Genomic DNA, 16,034 nt, shown 5'->3' with positions numbered 1-16,034 from the left:
CGTTACAGAGTAGTGAATGCGGGAGCACATTTGCCTCTAAAGAAGTTATGTAGCGGAAAACATGAGCAAAAATCAAGAGTTCTAGGCAGCATCCGCCGCGCTGGAATTTTGGATGAACAAAACTACTTAGAAATGAGACTTCCACAGGCTTCTTCGCTCATGTGTTTAACATACTTGAAAAGACTATTATAATTTCTAGACATTAAAGTTTTCCTCTGCGCAATGATCGCTACAAAGAAAAATGGACCTTGGGGGTCCGTTTACTAAAGCCTGCGGTGCTGCTCAAGAAAAAAAGATGTCGGCGTAACGTTCTACGGACACCAATGTTTCAGAGAGAGGTCCTGGATATAAGCATTTATGTATTGGAAAGAAATTTTATTGGCTAATACAATTTGTATTTTGTTTTTGTGTCCCTTACTCTGTCCCTCGTCCGGCATTTTGCGCTTCCTAGTTTACAACATGCATCATCAACTAGCCCGGTAGGTTGCTCTCCTGAATTTGTTAAATATTGCGTATATTTGATGACGTCGGGACAGCCACATATAATACTTACGCATCTCCTACATTTAAGCTATAGAAAGGTCATATACAGGTGCGAACATCAGTAAACGGAACACGCTATTCCGTTCTAAGTGCCACCACACCTTCCTGATACGATATGAAGAAGCACTGTTTGCTTATCATTATGCGCAACCGCGTCCACTAAAAGCATGCACCTACCGCATCTGTCAATGTGGTTTGGTTTATTGATATTTAACGACCGAAAGCGACTCATGCTTTAAGGTACGACATAGTGAAGGTCTCCGAAATTTTGACCATCTGGGGTTCTTTAACATGCACTGACATTGCACAGTGCACGGGCTTCTATCATTTAGCCTTTATCGAAATGACTACCGCGGCTGGGATCGAACCTGCATCTTGCGGGTCACCATGCAGCCAACCGTAATAACCAGTGGCGACTTGGCAACTTCAACTACGCAATGCCTGAAAAATGTTCGAAGGCAATGGCGTGCTCCGTTTACTTTTGGCCGCACCTGCACCAGAAGTCTTCTCCTGCCTCGTTTCCGTAGTACGTATGATACGAATAGCGGGAACACCTAAAAAGAAATTTTGAGTGGCTTTAAATGTTGCGATACGCACCACTGCGAACTGCCCGGACCACTCTTCTGGAAACGTAGAGGTCCACACCAGAGTGAATAACACAATGTCTTGCCTCTTCATATCCGTTCCAGTTTCCTATTACACCATTGCTTCAACGCACGCTTGGAGACAAGTGGAGCCTAGCGAAAGCTCTGAAAAAAGTGACGAGAATGTAAATCAACACATCAAATTGGCCAACAGCATGTCGCTTAAGGGCAAAAAATCGGCATCCACAACGTCGGAACAGTATAGATATATGCATTTTTTCTCACGACGTGAACGCGAAGCGGCTTTGTTGTTTGCTCCTACACATGGACGCAGCCCGAGTCTCGATTATGATCCGGATTGGTGGAATGTCGGATATTTTTGTCCATTTCAGCGGAAGCAACAAATTTGATACGAGCAGGACCAGTGGGCGTTTTTCGGCGCACAAAAAGTAGAGGGCTTCATGCACGACATGAGTGCAGCTACAATGCAGCTGCGCGAGAAAGTAAACTTTCTGCAAAGCCCAATATTTGGACTAAGGCGCAAAGAGATCAGGGCGAAAGAAGGTGAATGAAAATAGAAGCGCTCTCGCAAAACTGTGATGTCTGTGTAGTGAAGGCAACAAATATGATGCATGAGGGAGCATGAAAAAAAGCTAAAGAATCAGCGTACGAAAGAGGTGCGGCACGCAGGTTAGAGATTCACACGCTGCTTTTTTGTTGTTGTTGAGATTGAAAGACAGCTAACGCTAACGCAGCTACAACAATTTTTTGCTTGAAAATAAATTGAGGGGGCGCGTAATTACAGTATGTGTTGAGAATGCGACAGCATAAATGTCTGAAGTCCATTCGCCATGCTTCTTTTCCACCGCAACTGTTGCTCGTCGCGAGCGCTGAGCCTTTGAAGCCGCCAACGCTCTATCGCCAGCGACACACTTCCTTGGCCGGTTTCTTCGCTTTCTTCGATTTTACGCTGCGGTAGACATACGCGGAGTTGATTCTGGGTTCACTCCAACCTGATACGCACAGCTGTCTAGAGAAGTTTGCACACAACAATCCGCCCCCACGCTCGTTGATATCACGTGAGCAGAGCACCTGCCATCGCCCCACCCAAAAAGGCCCTCTCACGTGGTCTCATGACATCACACACCTCATCAAGTAATCAGCTCTATGTAATGTCACGTGACCCTGTGATGTCATCACTGCCTTGACCAATCAGTGAATTTTTTTTATAAGCCATGCTGTTTCTAATGCATCTCGATGCCATGTTTTTATGACTAACCACCTGCAAACTCGGCCATGTGATGTGGTCTGGTGACATCACGCACCCAGTTCGCCAATCAGCGCTCGGTCGCATCTTATGACCCTGTGACTCCATCACTCTCTCGACCAATCAGCAAATTTTGCGAAAGACCATGTTGTGCTGTTTTCAGACCAACCGCACCGCCTTTTTTTCATTCTGAGGCTTCTAATACTATCACATTAAAAACTGCGCATCTTCTCACATGCGCTACTCTTGTCTGTTATCGCTATCTACCGTGCATGTGATATTTACTCTTGGCGCAGATATTAGATCATTGGGGAAACGCTATCGAAGAGAACGCAGTGTTCTGCTCGAATAGCTGGTGATTGAGCCAATGATCAGTTTGTCAAAGTGCAAATCATATCCGGTACAGTATTTGTGTCCTTCAATGTAAGACAGTGTTATTTATGTTTTATCTTACCGCATCTCACAATTTTGCAAAGCTTCTAGTTTCTTCCTAGCCAATCTGCGTAAACTGTACATTTTCAGACGAGCAGACATGTTAATTCGGCCGTCATACCATTTAAACATGTTTTTTTCGCTGGCGGGCAGCAGCGGCTTTTCGGCATTACAAGCCTCCACCCGACGCAGAAGCTTTTTACAAGTAATGCTGATCGGAGTTAGCCAATAGTCTACATTTGTCTGTCGAGCCAATTGATCAAGAAATCTTACACGCATAAACGTTCGTTAAATTATTTAACGAAATTGAGCGCAGACAGCAGGCCATGTTGAAGTCTTTTATGGCATGAGATTTATCAGAATGCTCGCTAAATAATGGCTCGGTCGAACTAAGCTATTAGCGCCTACAGACATGTTAGCTACAAAAATTAACGAATAAGTCTACAAACAGCAGCCAACTGCACGGGGTGTTCAAGTCCAAGCCGGTCTTTTTTTCACATCAGCACGAAAAGAGATCGTGCCACTTCTGTTTCGTTATTGGGACAAGTCACCCCTCTCACCACATGGTGGCTCAAAGTATGTGTGAAACTGAAGTAACGCGCTGAACAAGGTGGCGCAGCATACGGCAAGAACGCACGTCAAACGTCTAGTACATATTAAATTTCTTCTGACAATGAACGCCCACATACTGCGCACAGCATGACGTGCACGCCAGAGGAACTGAGCTGGAAGATGCTTCCGCACTTCCCTTACAGTTCAGACGTCGCTCTGAGTGATTTTCGTCAATATGGATGACTGACAGTTTCTCAAATGGCCGTCATTCGAGCTTTCATGACGAGGTCAAGCGTTCAACGAGATCATGGTTGCGCTACACTGAGAAGGCTTTCTGCAATGCCGGCAGCTCAGCACTGGCTAAACTCTAGAAAAAGTGTATCAGTGTAGCTGGGGAATACATCAGGAACACAGACCGGTTTGTTGAGTCTTAGAACGTTTTACCTATGCGAAAGAAGAAAAGTGCCGGTTTCACTTGAACATGCCTCGAAATATCCGGCAAGTTAAAAGTTACGACCCTGTGCGCAGTATTAGGTACCCTTCAAAATATGGAGTGCGTACTGGGCAGAACTATCTTAGAGACCAAAAACGAAAATATCATCAACATAGTGACAGAAAAAATTTGAAAGAGAAACCGTTAAGGTTTTCTCCACTAAAGCTGCCAATTTTGGTGGCGAAAAATTTCCCAAAGCCATGGTGCGACTAGGAACTAGATACAAATTCCAGCCTCCTGAAAGTATAATTATGCATTCTAATCTATTTTATGAAGAAAAAACGCTAAGGCGCCCGTGTGCTGTGCGATGTCAGTGCACGTTAAAGATCCCCAGGTGGTCGAAATTATTCCGGAGCCCTCCACTACGGCACCTCTTTATTCCTTTCTTCTTTCACTCCCTCCTTTATCCCATGCCTTACGGCGCGGTTCAGGTGTCCAAAGATATATGAGACAGATACTGCGCCATTTTTCGTTCCTCCCCAAAACCAATTATCATTATCATTCTAATCTACGAAGATGTGCTTAAATTTAAATTAGGTCAGCTCCAAAAACGTTCTAGAGGCAGGTCTGTGGTACGTGAAGTGTGCGTCATCACCGAAACAAAGAACAAAGTGGAGCGCCGCATAAAATCCGTTTTCTATGGTTGTGTTGAAAAGTCGTGAGCGCAAAGTATTTTTGCCACTGGTCGGTCTGGGACCCAACCAATCGAAAAGGTAGGTCTTGCTTATGTGTTTTAAGAAAGAAAAAATATATTTAGATACACTGGTTCCACCCTTTAACAGTCATCGCCAGACTATCCAGCTTCATAACCCAAGAAGCGCTGTCGCCAGCTTCTTCATGATTCTCGAGTTAACAGAGGGTGCCTGAATTTATTTTCAATAGCAGAGCAGGCTTTCTTGAAGGACATCCTCCGAGACAGCAGCACTAACAAGCGCAGCGTGTCCTGAAAAAAGTATTATCATATCTTAGGATACCAAGAAATCAGCCGGTATTCTCTTTGGAGCAGACTTGCGCCCGTCAGGGCTGGCTGTCATAGGTTCGACTTGAAAAGGCTCATGGAAGCAACGCCCTCGTACCTTCTCGCTTAGGCCTACAGGTACCTGACCAAGCAAGAGCTAACGTTTCGAAAGGGGACAATTATACGGCTGAAATGAGCCCTTCGGCTCAAGCTGCAGAATCTTGAGGTGTCCATACAGCTCGTGATGATAACCTAATATACGTATCTTTTCCTACAGACGGCGTCTTCGACAAACCCGCCTGAAAGCGCATTTCTTGGAATTACCCCACTGTACAATTGAAAATAATTTAGAGGCAGTCTCTTTGAAAATAGTACAAGGATTCTAGCGCCAAGACAAAGAACTTTTATTTATTCTATTTCAGTACCCTCAGGGCCCGAGGGCACAACAAAGGGAAGTGGGGTACAATAGACAAAATAAGAAAAAAAGGACAGCAGTCACTATTAGTACAAAATGTGAACAAAAATATGGCTCGCGCAAATCAGCAGGTTACAGCAATAGAATGAAACAAACAGCTATTAGCACAAAATTATTAACAAAGGATAAAAGCAATTATGTATTCCACACAAAATGACATGAGAAATTTTTCAAATAGGCAGGAAAAAAACTGATGCTCAAATATACTGTCATGCAATTAAACAGCATAATTTGTGGGAAAAAAAGAAACAAGGTTTGTTTGAACCCCAGATAAACTGAAAAGGAATGTACAAACGGCAGTGCGCAAGAATTCCCTGTACTATGTTAATATCCGGTTGGTTAAAGTAGATTTAAACACAGAATGGTCGCACGTTTCGACCACCGATCAGGGAAGGTGATTCTATTGTCCCGATGTTATGGGGAGGAATGAGTTCTAGAAGTTATTTGTTTGACATGAAAGAATACCAACTTTATGACGATGATCGATCCGAGCTGAAACGTATGAAGAAAATGTTAATTTGCTCTTAAAGATGGGTTATCATAGTAAATCTTTGAAATAGACAAAAGCGGAATGTATTTCTACGCTGGGACAGTAGTGGCTGTGATAAGCTTGGTTTCATGGCAGTGACACTAGAGTTACGGTGATAATTCGAGAGAATGAAGCGGGCCTCACGGTTCTTTAAAGATTCGAGTGGGTAAATTTGTGTCTCTAGGAAGGGGCCCCAGATGGATGCAACATATTCCAGTTTAGCAAGAACCAACGACTTCTAGTGAAGCAATTGTACGGAGCTAGAAGGAAGGATAAAGTTACTGCGTATGTAGCCGAGCATGCGGCTAGTGTTGGTGCTTACATCATTTATATGTACTTTTTAAGAAATATTACGGGAAATAAATCCAACTAAATATTTATAGAAAGGCACAGACTCAATGCTACTATTATTAACGCGATATGAAGGTAATGTGGTGTTAGGACGAGAAACACGCATGTACTTGAATTTTTTTATGTTTAGTTCCATGTTCCAATTGCTAGTTCATTCAAGAGCATGATTAATATCCAAATGAAGAAGAAGTGAATCAGAGTCACTGTTGATTTCGCGGTATATGACGCAGTCATCTCCGTAACGATTTATTGTAGAACTTAGGTTGTCAGGTAAATCACTAATCTATATAAGAAAAAGCAGAGGCCCTAGAACTGAGCCTTGTGGCACTACAGATCCAACTGGAGAAGTGAAGGAGGAAACATTATTAGCGGTAACTAACTGTGAACGATTAGTGAGAAACGGATGCAGCCACCTAAGAATGTTAGGGTCAAGGTTAAGTTTACTTAGTTCAAGAAAAAGAAGTTGATAAGAGACCTTGTCAAACGGATTTGAAAAATCAACGAATATGCTGTCGACAACGAAACCCCTGTCAAGGAATGAATTTAGGTCATGCGTGATGGTTAAAAGCTGTGTTTTACATGAAAACAACTTCTGAAATCGATGTTGACTGTCAGTAAAAAAAAAGAACATTGTGGTTCTAATCCACGCTGTGAACGTAGTTGGACAGCGAAGCCCTGAAACATCACCCAATTACCCATTGCGACGTCACTTGAAAATTCCCACACCTGGCTCTGCAATGAGTGAAACCAGAGACAAGTGAAATGTACTTGAGCTGTATGCTGTATATCTGATTTCAAAGGAGAAATCGTAGCCCCGAACGGATGATGGCGTTCCGTGGATTCCGTGGCAAAGCTGCAACACACTGTCCCGAAAGGCGACAGGAAAGTACAACCACAAGGTCTTATAAAAGCAGGCGTGAAAGCCTCATGGAGATAACAGATGTGTAACTGGCATAGTTTGAAGCCGCATTTTTATGTAAAAGGTTTCCAAGGTTTCACTAGCTGTGTGTTGTGTGCCTCTGCCCAGAATATTGACATCGCGGAACCATCGCAAACCGCTGGCGCAAGCCCTGAAGTGTTCAACAAGTCGCTCACTCATTATTTTCCTTACTTTTCCCAAGTTCCCAATGTCGGTCGTTTACGCAGCGTCCCGTCTGGCCGTTGTAGGATTTTGCGCACAGCAAGGGAATTTGGCAGACTGCATTCGTGGCAGATTTTATGAAGTGCTGTTCATGTATTTTTTTCACAGCCTACCTTTTTCTCTTCGCAAGTTATGCGACGGCTTAGCTGAGCCAGCTTTCGGGGGCAGAGATAACCACAGGTACATGGAACCTGTTAGCCGCTTTTTTCAGGCTCTGGGTCACTTTGTTATAGAAAAATAATAAACAAGAGGCATAATTGAGAGGTATAGCGCAAAGGGGCCAAGGACGACATAGACACAAAGGAAACAGAACTAGCACTGAGTCTATGTCGTCCTTGGTTCCTTTACGCTACACCTCTCAATGATGCCTAACCGATTGTCCCACACGAAAGTACTAAATGAACAAGAGAGGACTCTCCAATAGACCCCAACGGCCAAATCTATTCTTGCGTGCCAAGCGGTTTGTTTAAGGAACTGGCCCAGTCTTCTGGTTTCGTTATAATTGGAGCGAATTTCTAATTGCTCGCTTACCGCTCAAAATGATTTTTAGGCACCTAGCGTTTAGTGAAGCAACTGGCACACAGTTATTTTTTAGGTTTTACTGGAGAAAATTTCAGATTGCTAACAGACCGCCCCAGTGGATTTTATCGCACCCAGCGGTTAGTGAAAGTAACTGGCACACACTTATTTTTTTCTGTTTACTGGCTCAAATTTCGAATTGCTTGCGTGCTGCCCACGTTTGGCAGTTGCAGGAGGTGGCAAGGATGTCTCGTTTAATTCCTTCTGCAAAATTCTTAGTACCGAAATGATTTCAATGTAAGTTGTAATGAAAAGTGTACACATAACACAGGCGGGTATGGAATCATAAATCAACAAACACTCACTCTATCTGGCGCGCTTGTCTTCTTTCTGGAGCAACGGGTGATTCGGCATGCAATATTTAATAAACGGACGGAGTGTCGAAAAAAACTGTTTATTTCAGGGCAAGATAAAGAATGAGCAATAAGGCCTAGACGCATACCAAGACCAACATGATACAGAAGGCTGGATACAAAGATACATGCGTTCCTTGATAAAAGCAAATCTGAAAATATTAACAGAGAGAACACAAGACAGGTAGTCAGCAGATGAACACAGTACACAAAGGCTGGCACACAAACGCACGCAGTCCAATTTTAGTCTAAATAGGAGTGGGACGCAGGCGCAGCTAAAATGTATCCGATGTGTACAGATATGAGTCCTTTAAGGATTTTAAATACGCTCTACGCCCAGCCCGCGCAGTAATACGGCGTGCAATGCGCTTCACCACAACCAAAACAATATATCCGGAATCGTCATGACAGCGCAAGATTTCGGCCTAAATCTGTACCGCTCAATGAGTGCATGCTGTATTCGCGCTCGGGCCCCGCTGCCAGCCCCCCCCCCCCCCCCCCCCCCCCCCGCCCATTCAGCCCCTTAACGTTTGTAAACAAACAGCCCACACGGGTGCGGCGTGTCTTATGCTGACGAGAGCAGCTTACTGTGAAGTAAAAATGCAACACCTTGGGCTGATGCTTTACGCCGGTGTTTTCAAGCAACATTGTTGTAAAAACGTGTCGCACCTGTTGTCCAAAGCGCGAAAAGTCTTTTGGTACAACGCAGCAACAACGACGCAGCCGACGCCCACTGTTACTTGCTGACAGTGCAGACGACAGGCGGTCTGGCCTGGCACTAGCTATGGCATGATATGGCTTCAAAAGGTTCGTCGCTGGCAGGATAAAAGCTTCAGAACGTTTTTCAATAAATTACACTGTCACATATGTGTTAAAAAAGTGGCATTGAAGTATAAGAATAATTTAGCAACAAGAAACCTGCATGTTTGAATATAAGAACATTTATTTTGAGACTTGCGTCCTCTGTCGTTTTTGGGGAATACTTGCGCTTGTAATAAGGGAGTATTTACTCAATGCCATCCATCCAAGCGCAGCAATACGGCTACAAAAAAAAAACTATAAAGCTTCCTAAGAAACTTCGCAGGCAAAGAAAAATTCGCCCTTGTCCGGGGCCTATTGGTCTGGGCGTCCGTTTCGGCAGCGGGAGGTGGCTGGTTCGAGACCAACCGCCGGACACCCACCGGTAAAAATGGGTACAAGCCACCCCCGGCCCGACGCCCGGCATCTTCAGGGGTGTGTGCTTGGAGGAGGCTCCGCAAACCCCGCTGCGCCTCTTCGGGGGCAAACCCAGTTTGGAACAACTCAGCCTGCAATAGTGGTTCGTGTTTCACTCCCAAGTGAAGAGTTCGACTCAAGGCTCGTACGCAGTCCGGCTTTTCGGCTGTCCGACTACGTGAGTCCCACTTCGTCACTTCATGGCCTACTTCCTGATAACAGTATCAGCCTATTGTTCTCTGTTTATGTTCTTTTCTCTATGACTTTGTGAACGAAGGTACCACAGCAAGACTCTCTTGTCCCTCCGATTCATTGCTGCTTGCGCCAGTAATAAACGGTATCATAAACAATATCATCATCCCAGATTCCACAAAGACTTCTTTTAGCCATCCGCTGCAGTCTTCCTGCGCCGTCACCACGGTAGCAAAGTAAAACGGAAAACGAGTCGCTCATTTGTTCACGCGTGTTAGTGTAAGTTAAGTTTTTAGAGGTTTTCCGACTAAGTCACAAGTTCAGAATACGTAGTGCAACGAGACCACAATGTGGACACATTTGAACCATCCAGGACATTAAAGGCGTGTTTTTAAGCAAGCAATCAAATGCAACGACATCAATCAAATGCTTCTGAAAGGTGGTAAAATATTGTTGCCGACAGCTAGAGAAATGTCTGGAGCCATGCAGAAAACCATGAATTAAACAAACCATTTTCGAATGCACTATTATTATTTTACACATGACAGGTATTGTTTAGAAATGAAAACAAGGCATACGTTTTATCTAGCCTGTCCGCTACAACTTGAAGCGCTTTCGCTTTCCAACCACCGCTTCTAGGCAGGGCAAGGCCCTAACCATTCGTTTTATTTCCATCCTGAGCGCAATATTTCTGGTCGTGTTGCCACAGGAATCGTGCTACGGAGCACGCCTGCGTTTCGTTCTTTTACAACTCACCACGATGTGTCATTATGCGCGAAACCGTATAAATGTTTGCGCTGGCGTTCAAATAGACAGTTCAAGCGGTGGTTCTCCAAAGGTGCAAGCATCCCACACCATGAAGGTTCTCTCATGCATCCTGCTCCTCGGCGTCGTCACTGTAGTTGTCGGTAAGATTTGGTTTCGTTCAAATTTTTTGTTTCTTTTGATTAAGCTGTTGTGGTTTTCTTGCATAAAAATAAGACATCCGTGATAACTAACAAGGTGCCCTCGTAACAAAGTGTCCCTAAAACGCACCGCTAACGCTATATTACCGGCACAGCCTAGGCAGATATATAATTTGTAAATCCTAGAAGCTGTTTCTTGATCACTTCTGCTTATACGGTTCTAGAGATTTGTAGTGGGTTTGAATTGATACTGCAATAGAAATATATCATAGTTTTGTGTTGGGAAGTGAACAAACGCGACGACATGATGACGAGATGGAATATGCTTCAAGAACATGTAGGTCTAGCGCGAAACCTCCATCAAGCGCCACTGCCCACTTCGTTGTCGTTTTCTTGGAATTATATGTTATGTCCTCTGGTTGTGAGAATAGTGGTATAGAACATAGACAAAAAACGGCAGTTGGTAACACTGAACTATACTCTCTGGCCTGTGCCGGTATTATTCCGCTGGTATTACGGTGTGTATTACTCCGCTGGCCAATCATGATACGAAAAAAATCAGCTTTTTAAGGTTTTATATATATTAAACAAGCCAGGGGCCAAATTTCTGAAGCCTAAATTTTTTCTTATGATTAGCTTCTTGTTCAAGTAACAAGAAAAGTCTTAACAACAGACTACTTTTTTGCCGTGGATGAATTCTGGGCGGCGTTCCTGAATGTGGGGCGGAGCTTCACTACACATTTAAGTTGCATCCGACTGTAGCCTTAGTGAAATGCTGGTGTAGTAGTAGTACTTCTTTTTTAGTTCACACTTGCAAGCAATGCTCTTCATGCCCTGGACACAGCGTAGAAAAAGGCTTCGGAATAATTCCGCAGACTCATTTTGTTTGGCGCGCACGTATATTGGACTAAGTATGAATTTTTTTCCTTTCGCGTCCTTCAAATGGCGGGAGCGGTATGCTGGTTTGCAAAAGAGACTTCGTGCTACGTTTGAGAACATATATAACAGGCCATGGCACGGCTAGCAAGTTTTAAATAGAGTGCCCGCAATATGCTGCCTTCTTCAGCGGTTCAGACCGCAAGCTATATATTGTGCTGATGCTGCCACTAGCCAGCATCATGAGTTTGATGTTTTATGCATTGTGGAATAAGCTTAGTTTTACTGTTGAGCTAGAGTGTATAAACAACAGCAAATGCAGCACGTGTCCTGTACTGTTCAAGTATTCTGTTCACATCAAATTTGGCAAACAAGCTTAGCAGAATAAATCATTTTATTATGTCGTCAATCACGCCGCATTCTCTGAAGGGTTACACGTGAAGCTGTAACTAGATATTTTTCATGAAGTATGCCTCAAGGGAAGAATAAGAGGTCATATTCACGGAGCGTTTTCTTGACAGTAGTCGCTTTCTGCTTTGCAACGGCTAAGAAAGACGTATTGAGGAAGACTTTCGTGAGAAAAATTGGTTCAGAAGGAAACAAATTATGCAAGCGCTATGTCTGCAAGATGTGTTTACAAAAGAAAGGAATAGGCTGCTAAGAACGGCAACCATGAGCGGAAAGTAAGAGCTTTGAGAGAAAAGAGCTGCAAAATGTCAATGTGTGAAAAGACGTAATTTTCTTTGGAAAACAAACAAACTGAGGAGTACATTGAGAAGATGCATCGGCCACGAATACTGTGTAACTAGCAGTGATGTTTACCGTCCTGCTTAAATTTGCGACTTCAAACATACGTTGGCCAGAGAACCGCAACCTCTCAGTGACGTCGTCACATTGTGAATTCAAATGCGGCACTCATAAGTATGCGTCTATTACGTTCTGTAGTTTAGACTTACCTCTATTCAGTGAACAACTAAGGTTACAAGCTCCTGGTTCACCCTATATACGCCGATACTTTTTTTTGCAATTTTATGTAGTTTTTTAATATGCTAAATTTCCTTTTTATGTGTACAGTTGTTTGACTATATATTGCGTTTTGAACGAGTTAACTTGTTCTCAGGCAAGTTCTTTTTTCAAGCAACAGTGATTGAGTGGATTATTGAATCACCGACATTAAGATCGACTCGGCATTCCGAAATATCTAAAGATACTTCGAGCATTCCAGAAAATCAATCCTACTTGTAATTCTTTTTTGCAGCGTCGTCAACCCAACAACCACCTAGCCGCCGGCCTCCAATATGCCCAGGTTGGCTCTGCCCTCCCATTGATATTCGAGTAAGAGTGCTGAATATTTTTTTTTTTTACTTTGCGCCTCTGATTCTTTTTAGTGATCTAAAATGCGTATTGCTTTGAAGGGGTACAAACAATATTGCCTGGTATCCTCTACACCAAAGTGTAATCACTCGCTCTCGTGCGAATCTCATGACTGTAGTGTTATTCTTCGTACAAAGATAAAATTAGCTGACTAAGTTGAGGTTCAGTTAATGAATAACATTTACTTGTCACCACGAAAATCACTGCACTCGTTTAAACACTTCGTCCCTCCAGATGCATCTGATAAGCAAGTATTGCACAACACATACTTTTAGCTGAACTCATCAACTGAAAAATTCATTGTTCAGCCATAATGCATTTAGTAATTTGATCGTTCATCCGGAAGCGCTTTATTCTCAATGCAAATGTCGAGCTCTTTCTCTGGCGAGTTCCTTATAAGATGCCAAGCCTTGGATGATTAGAATCTACGATGGCATTTATTTTATCTAACATCTGCGGAACAACTCAATTAAATGAATTTGACATCAGGCAACGGCTTTATTTAAGTTCAGCTTGTTTCGGTTTACATTCATCTCCTGTTGATTATTATTATTCACGTTTTAAACCACAACAACCGTTTTCATTTCAATCGCCATCGAAACAGGCTGGAATACCAATCTGCTATTTACATATTCGAACAGATATTTTCGACGTTTTAAAATAAAAAATTTGGTTGAATGGAAATTAGAAAAACATAGTGAGTGAGAATTAAGAAAAAATATAGAAAAGTACATGGGCGACGGAGCACACAGCTGCTGTGTAAGCAGCCTTTCAAAGCGCTGAAGCCAACGTAGTTTGCTCTTTATTCTTTCGGCCCTTTTATTAAAACCCTAGTTACAAATAATATTTGTCCGCAAAGAGACAAAAAAGGTAAAAAGGAGTTATTTGTAGTCCTACTTTTGTTCAATGTTGGACAAGAGTCATGATCAAACATAAATCAGGCAAACCTCCACGTGGCACCTAGGGATTTAATCTGCTTTCTCAGGCACACAGAGCAAATGTTTATGTGATCTCGTTCGCACCTCCCTTGCGTCACATGTTATTGTATACTAGTACTATAAAGTAGCCATGTCTATAAAATCATTTACAAAGGAATGCAGCCAAAAGTCGCTAAGTGAGAGGTTTTTTTCTTTTCGCGTCATTGCATGTTTATTTCTGCGGATCTTGCTTTCAGACATATGTTGTTATTTGCTTGCCAATTGCCGTAAGTATTTTACACTCTTTGATTTAATGTGATGACCATGGAGCGCCACTTTTTTCTCTCCGCGGCTTTATAGCCTCCTCCAATGGAATGGACAATCCTGGAAATACTTTTGGGGCTGCTGAACGCTACCGGACAAGCAAATGCCACACAAAGTTCCGGTTCTCAGCCAACTGTGGCCACTACATCTGCCTGACACCGCGGCGGAAGATGCAGCAACAGGAAGACATTTTATAGCTGCGCAGTGTAAACAGAATCTGGAGAGGTGCCGAAATAAAATGTAGAGTACAGATGCGATTACATTTGCGACGTTTCTACGACTGAAGTTTCGCACGAGTGAAGGCGCATGAGATAATGGTATGTCGCCTGAGACATGTCAATATTATAAAAATTAATTATACAGTACACATTTGGTGTATCATCATTAGATGGTGTCGGCGTACGCTATAAAAAAGCTTCACACGTACATCAAAAATTTTGTAAACGAAGAAAACAATAAAACAGGAACTCAGAGACGTCCAGCCATCGTTCAGGACATAGGATAAACAAATGTTTGGCACTGCGGTTACCGTGTAACGCAAGATTGAGCAACAGCTGCTAAGGTATATGTATTTTAAAATACTTTGAGGTAAAAAGTATGAGTGCTACCTCATATCTGTATAGTTGTAGGGTGCTCTTTTCAGCTTTCCACACATGCTCGTTTTTCAACTAGTTTTCGTCAGTCCGGCGCTCTAGGCGTCCGGCAACAAAAATGGTTCTCTCTAACGGTCGCGCGTTTACAAGCTGCTGCCAAAGACGGATGATGCTGCATTTCACCGCTTTCCTCGTACTCACCCTCCTCCTCCTCCTCCTACGATAACCAACCTGACATTGCGCATTCTTACGCTGTCATCATACCGCTATCCTCCCACGAAGAATCTTCTCCTTGCAGAGTAACTGCCGTTCGAGTGGTTCCCGTAGCGACCATCCTCTGCTCGCGTCCTAAACTCTCGCCATATCTTCCTCTTTCTACTGTAACCACTCGCTTGTTAAGCGTTCTTATGCTCTGCTCATGCCCTCTTGTTTCCACAGTAGCCCTCCTCCGGCTGGGAATGGCTCCTGTCTCGCTACACTCGCTACTCACCTCCTTCTACGGTAACCACCTTCCAGCCCGTTCCTGCTGTCAAAATCAGCCAATTACACCTTCAAACGCTCTCGTCTAACACACTCCTCCTTCCACCCGGGTGGTCACCCGTTTGCCGTGGCGACCACCCCCAGCTTGTGCCTTATTTTCTCACTATACCCTCTTCCTCCCAGGGCCACCACCCTCCGTGATTACACCCTCTATGCTCAGACCATACCCTCCTCCTTCCATGTTTACCCTCTGGGTGGTTTTCCTGGTAACCACCCGTCGGTTGCGCCTTCTTTCGCTTCGGCCATGCCGTCCTTTTTCTAAGGTAACCATCCTCCGGTTGGGAATTTCTCCGCTTTCGTGATACCCGCCTCAATCCACGGTAAACCCCATCCGGATGCTTCCGCTGGTAACCCCCCCCCCCCCCCCCCCGCTTTTGACAACGCATTGCTCCATTTAATTCATACTCAATTCATTGCAAGGTAACCCTCTCGGAGTGGTTCCAACGGCGACGCAACCGCCACTTACACGGACTACTACTACTACGACCTCCTACTACTTCTGCGGTACGGCACCCAGGAACGGCGCTTAACCGCTGTCGCTGTAAAATACTTTTAACAGCTGAGAAATGGTTACCAGGCCTCATTCAGCCAGCAGCACATATATTTGAAAATTCATAAAGCTTTCGGCAGCGGTAGATCTCTCAGCATTTGTGAGGTTTGTGTTTGGCGGCGATGACCTTCTTTGATGCTACTAGATGTAACGATGACTTCAATGCGAGACTAGGATGAGAAAACAAGACAGCCTAGTCGAAATGTTTTCACGTACAATCTAGATCCAGAGTCGCAAAACACCTTCGTGCATGCAGCATTCCTACTTCAAGATCGAAGCATGTTATTGAGG

General features: G+C 43.7%; 1 protein-coding gene across 1 annotated transcript; it reads left to right on the top strand.

Annotated features, from left to right (window-relative positions):
• The first annotated feature begins 10,419 nt into the window (after nucleotides 1–10,419).
• Nucleotides 10,420–14,349, top strand: LOC144118615 (uncharacterized). The gene is made up of 3 exons (XM_077651504.1): nucleotides 10,420–10,572; nucleotides 12,704–12,780; nucleotides 14,097–14,349. The coding sequence occupies exons 1-3, from the start codon at nucleotides 10,425–10,427 to the stop codon at nucleotides 14,214–14,216; spliced, it is 345 nt and encodes a 114-aa protein (XP_077507630.1). The 5' UTR covers nucleotides 10,420–10,424; the 3' UTR covers nucleotides 14,217–14,349.
• Nucleotides 14,350–16,034: the final 1,685 nt, after the last annotated feature.

This window comes from Amblyomma americanum, chromosome 2, assembly GCF_052857255.1.
Source record: "Amblyomma americanum isolate KBUSLIRL-KWMA chromosome 2, ASM5285725v1, whole genome shotgun sequence".
Taxonomy (NCBI): domain Eukaryota; kingdom Metazoa; phylum Arthropoda; class Arachnida; order Ixodida; family Ixodidae; genus Amblyomma; species Amblyomma americanum.
The sequence above is the reverse complement of the archived record's forward strand: the minus strand, read 5'-3'. Positions and strand labels throughout refer to the sequence as shown.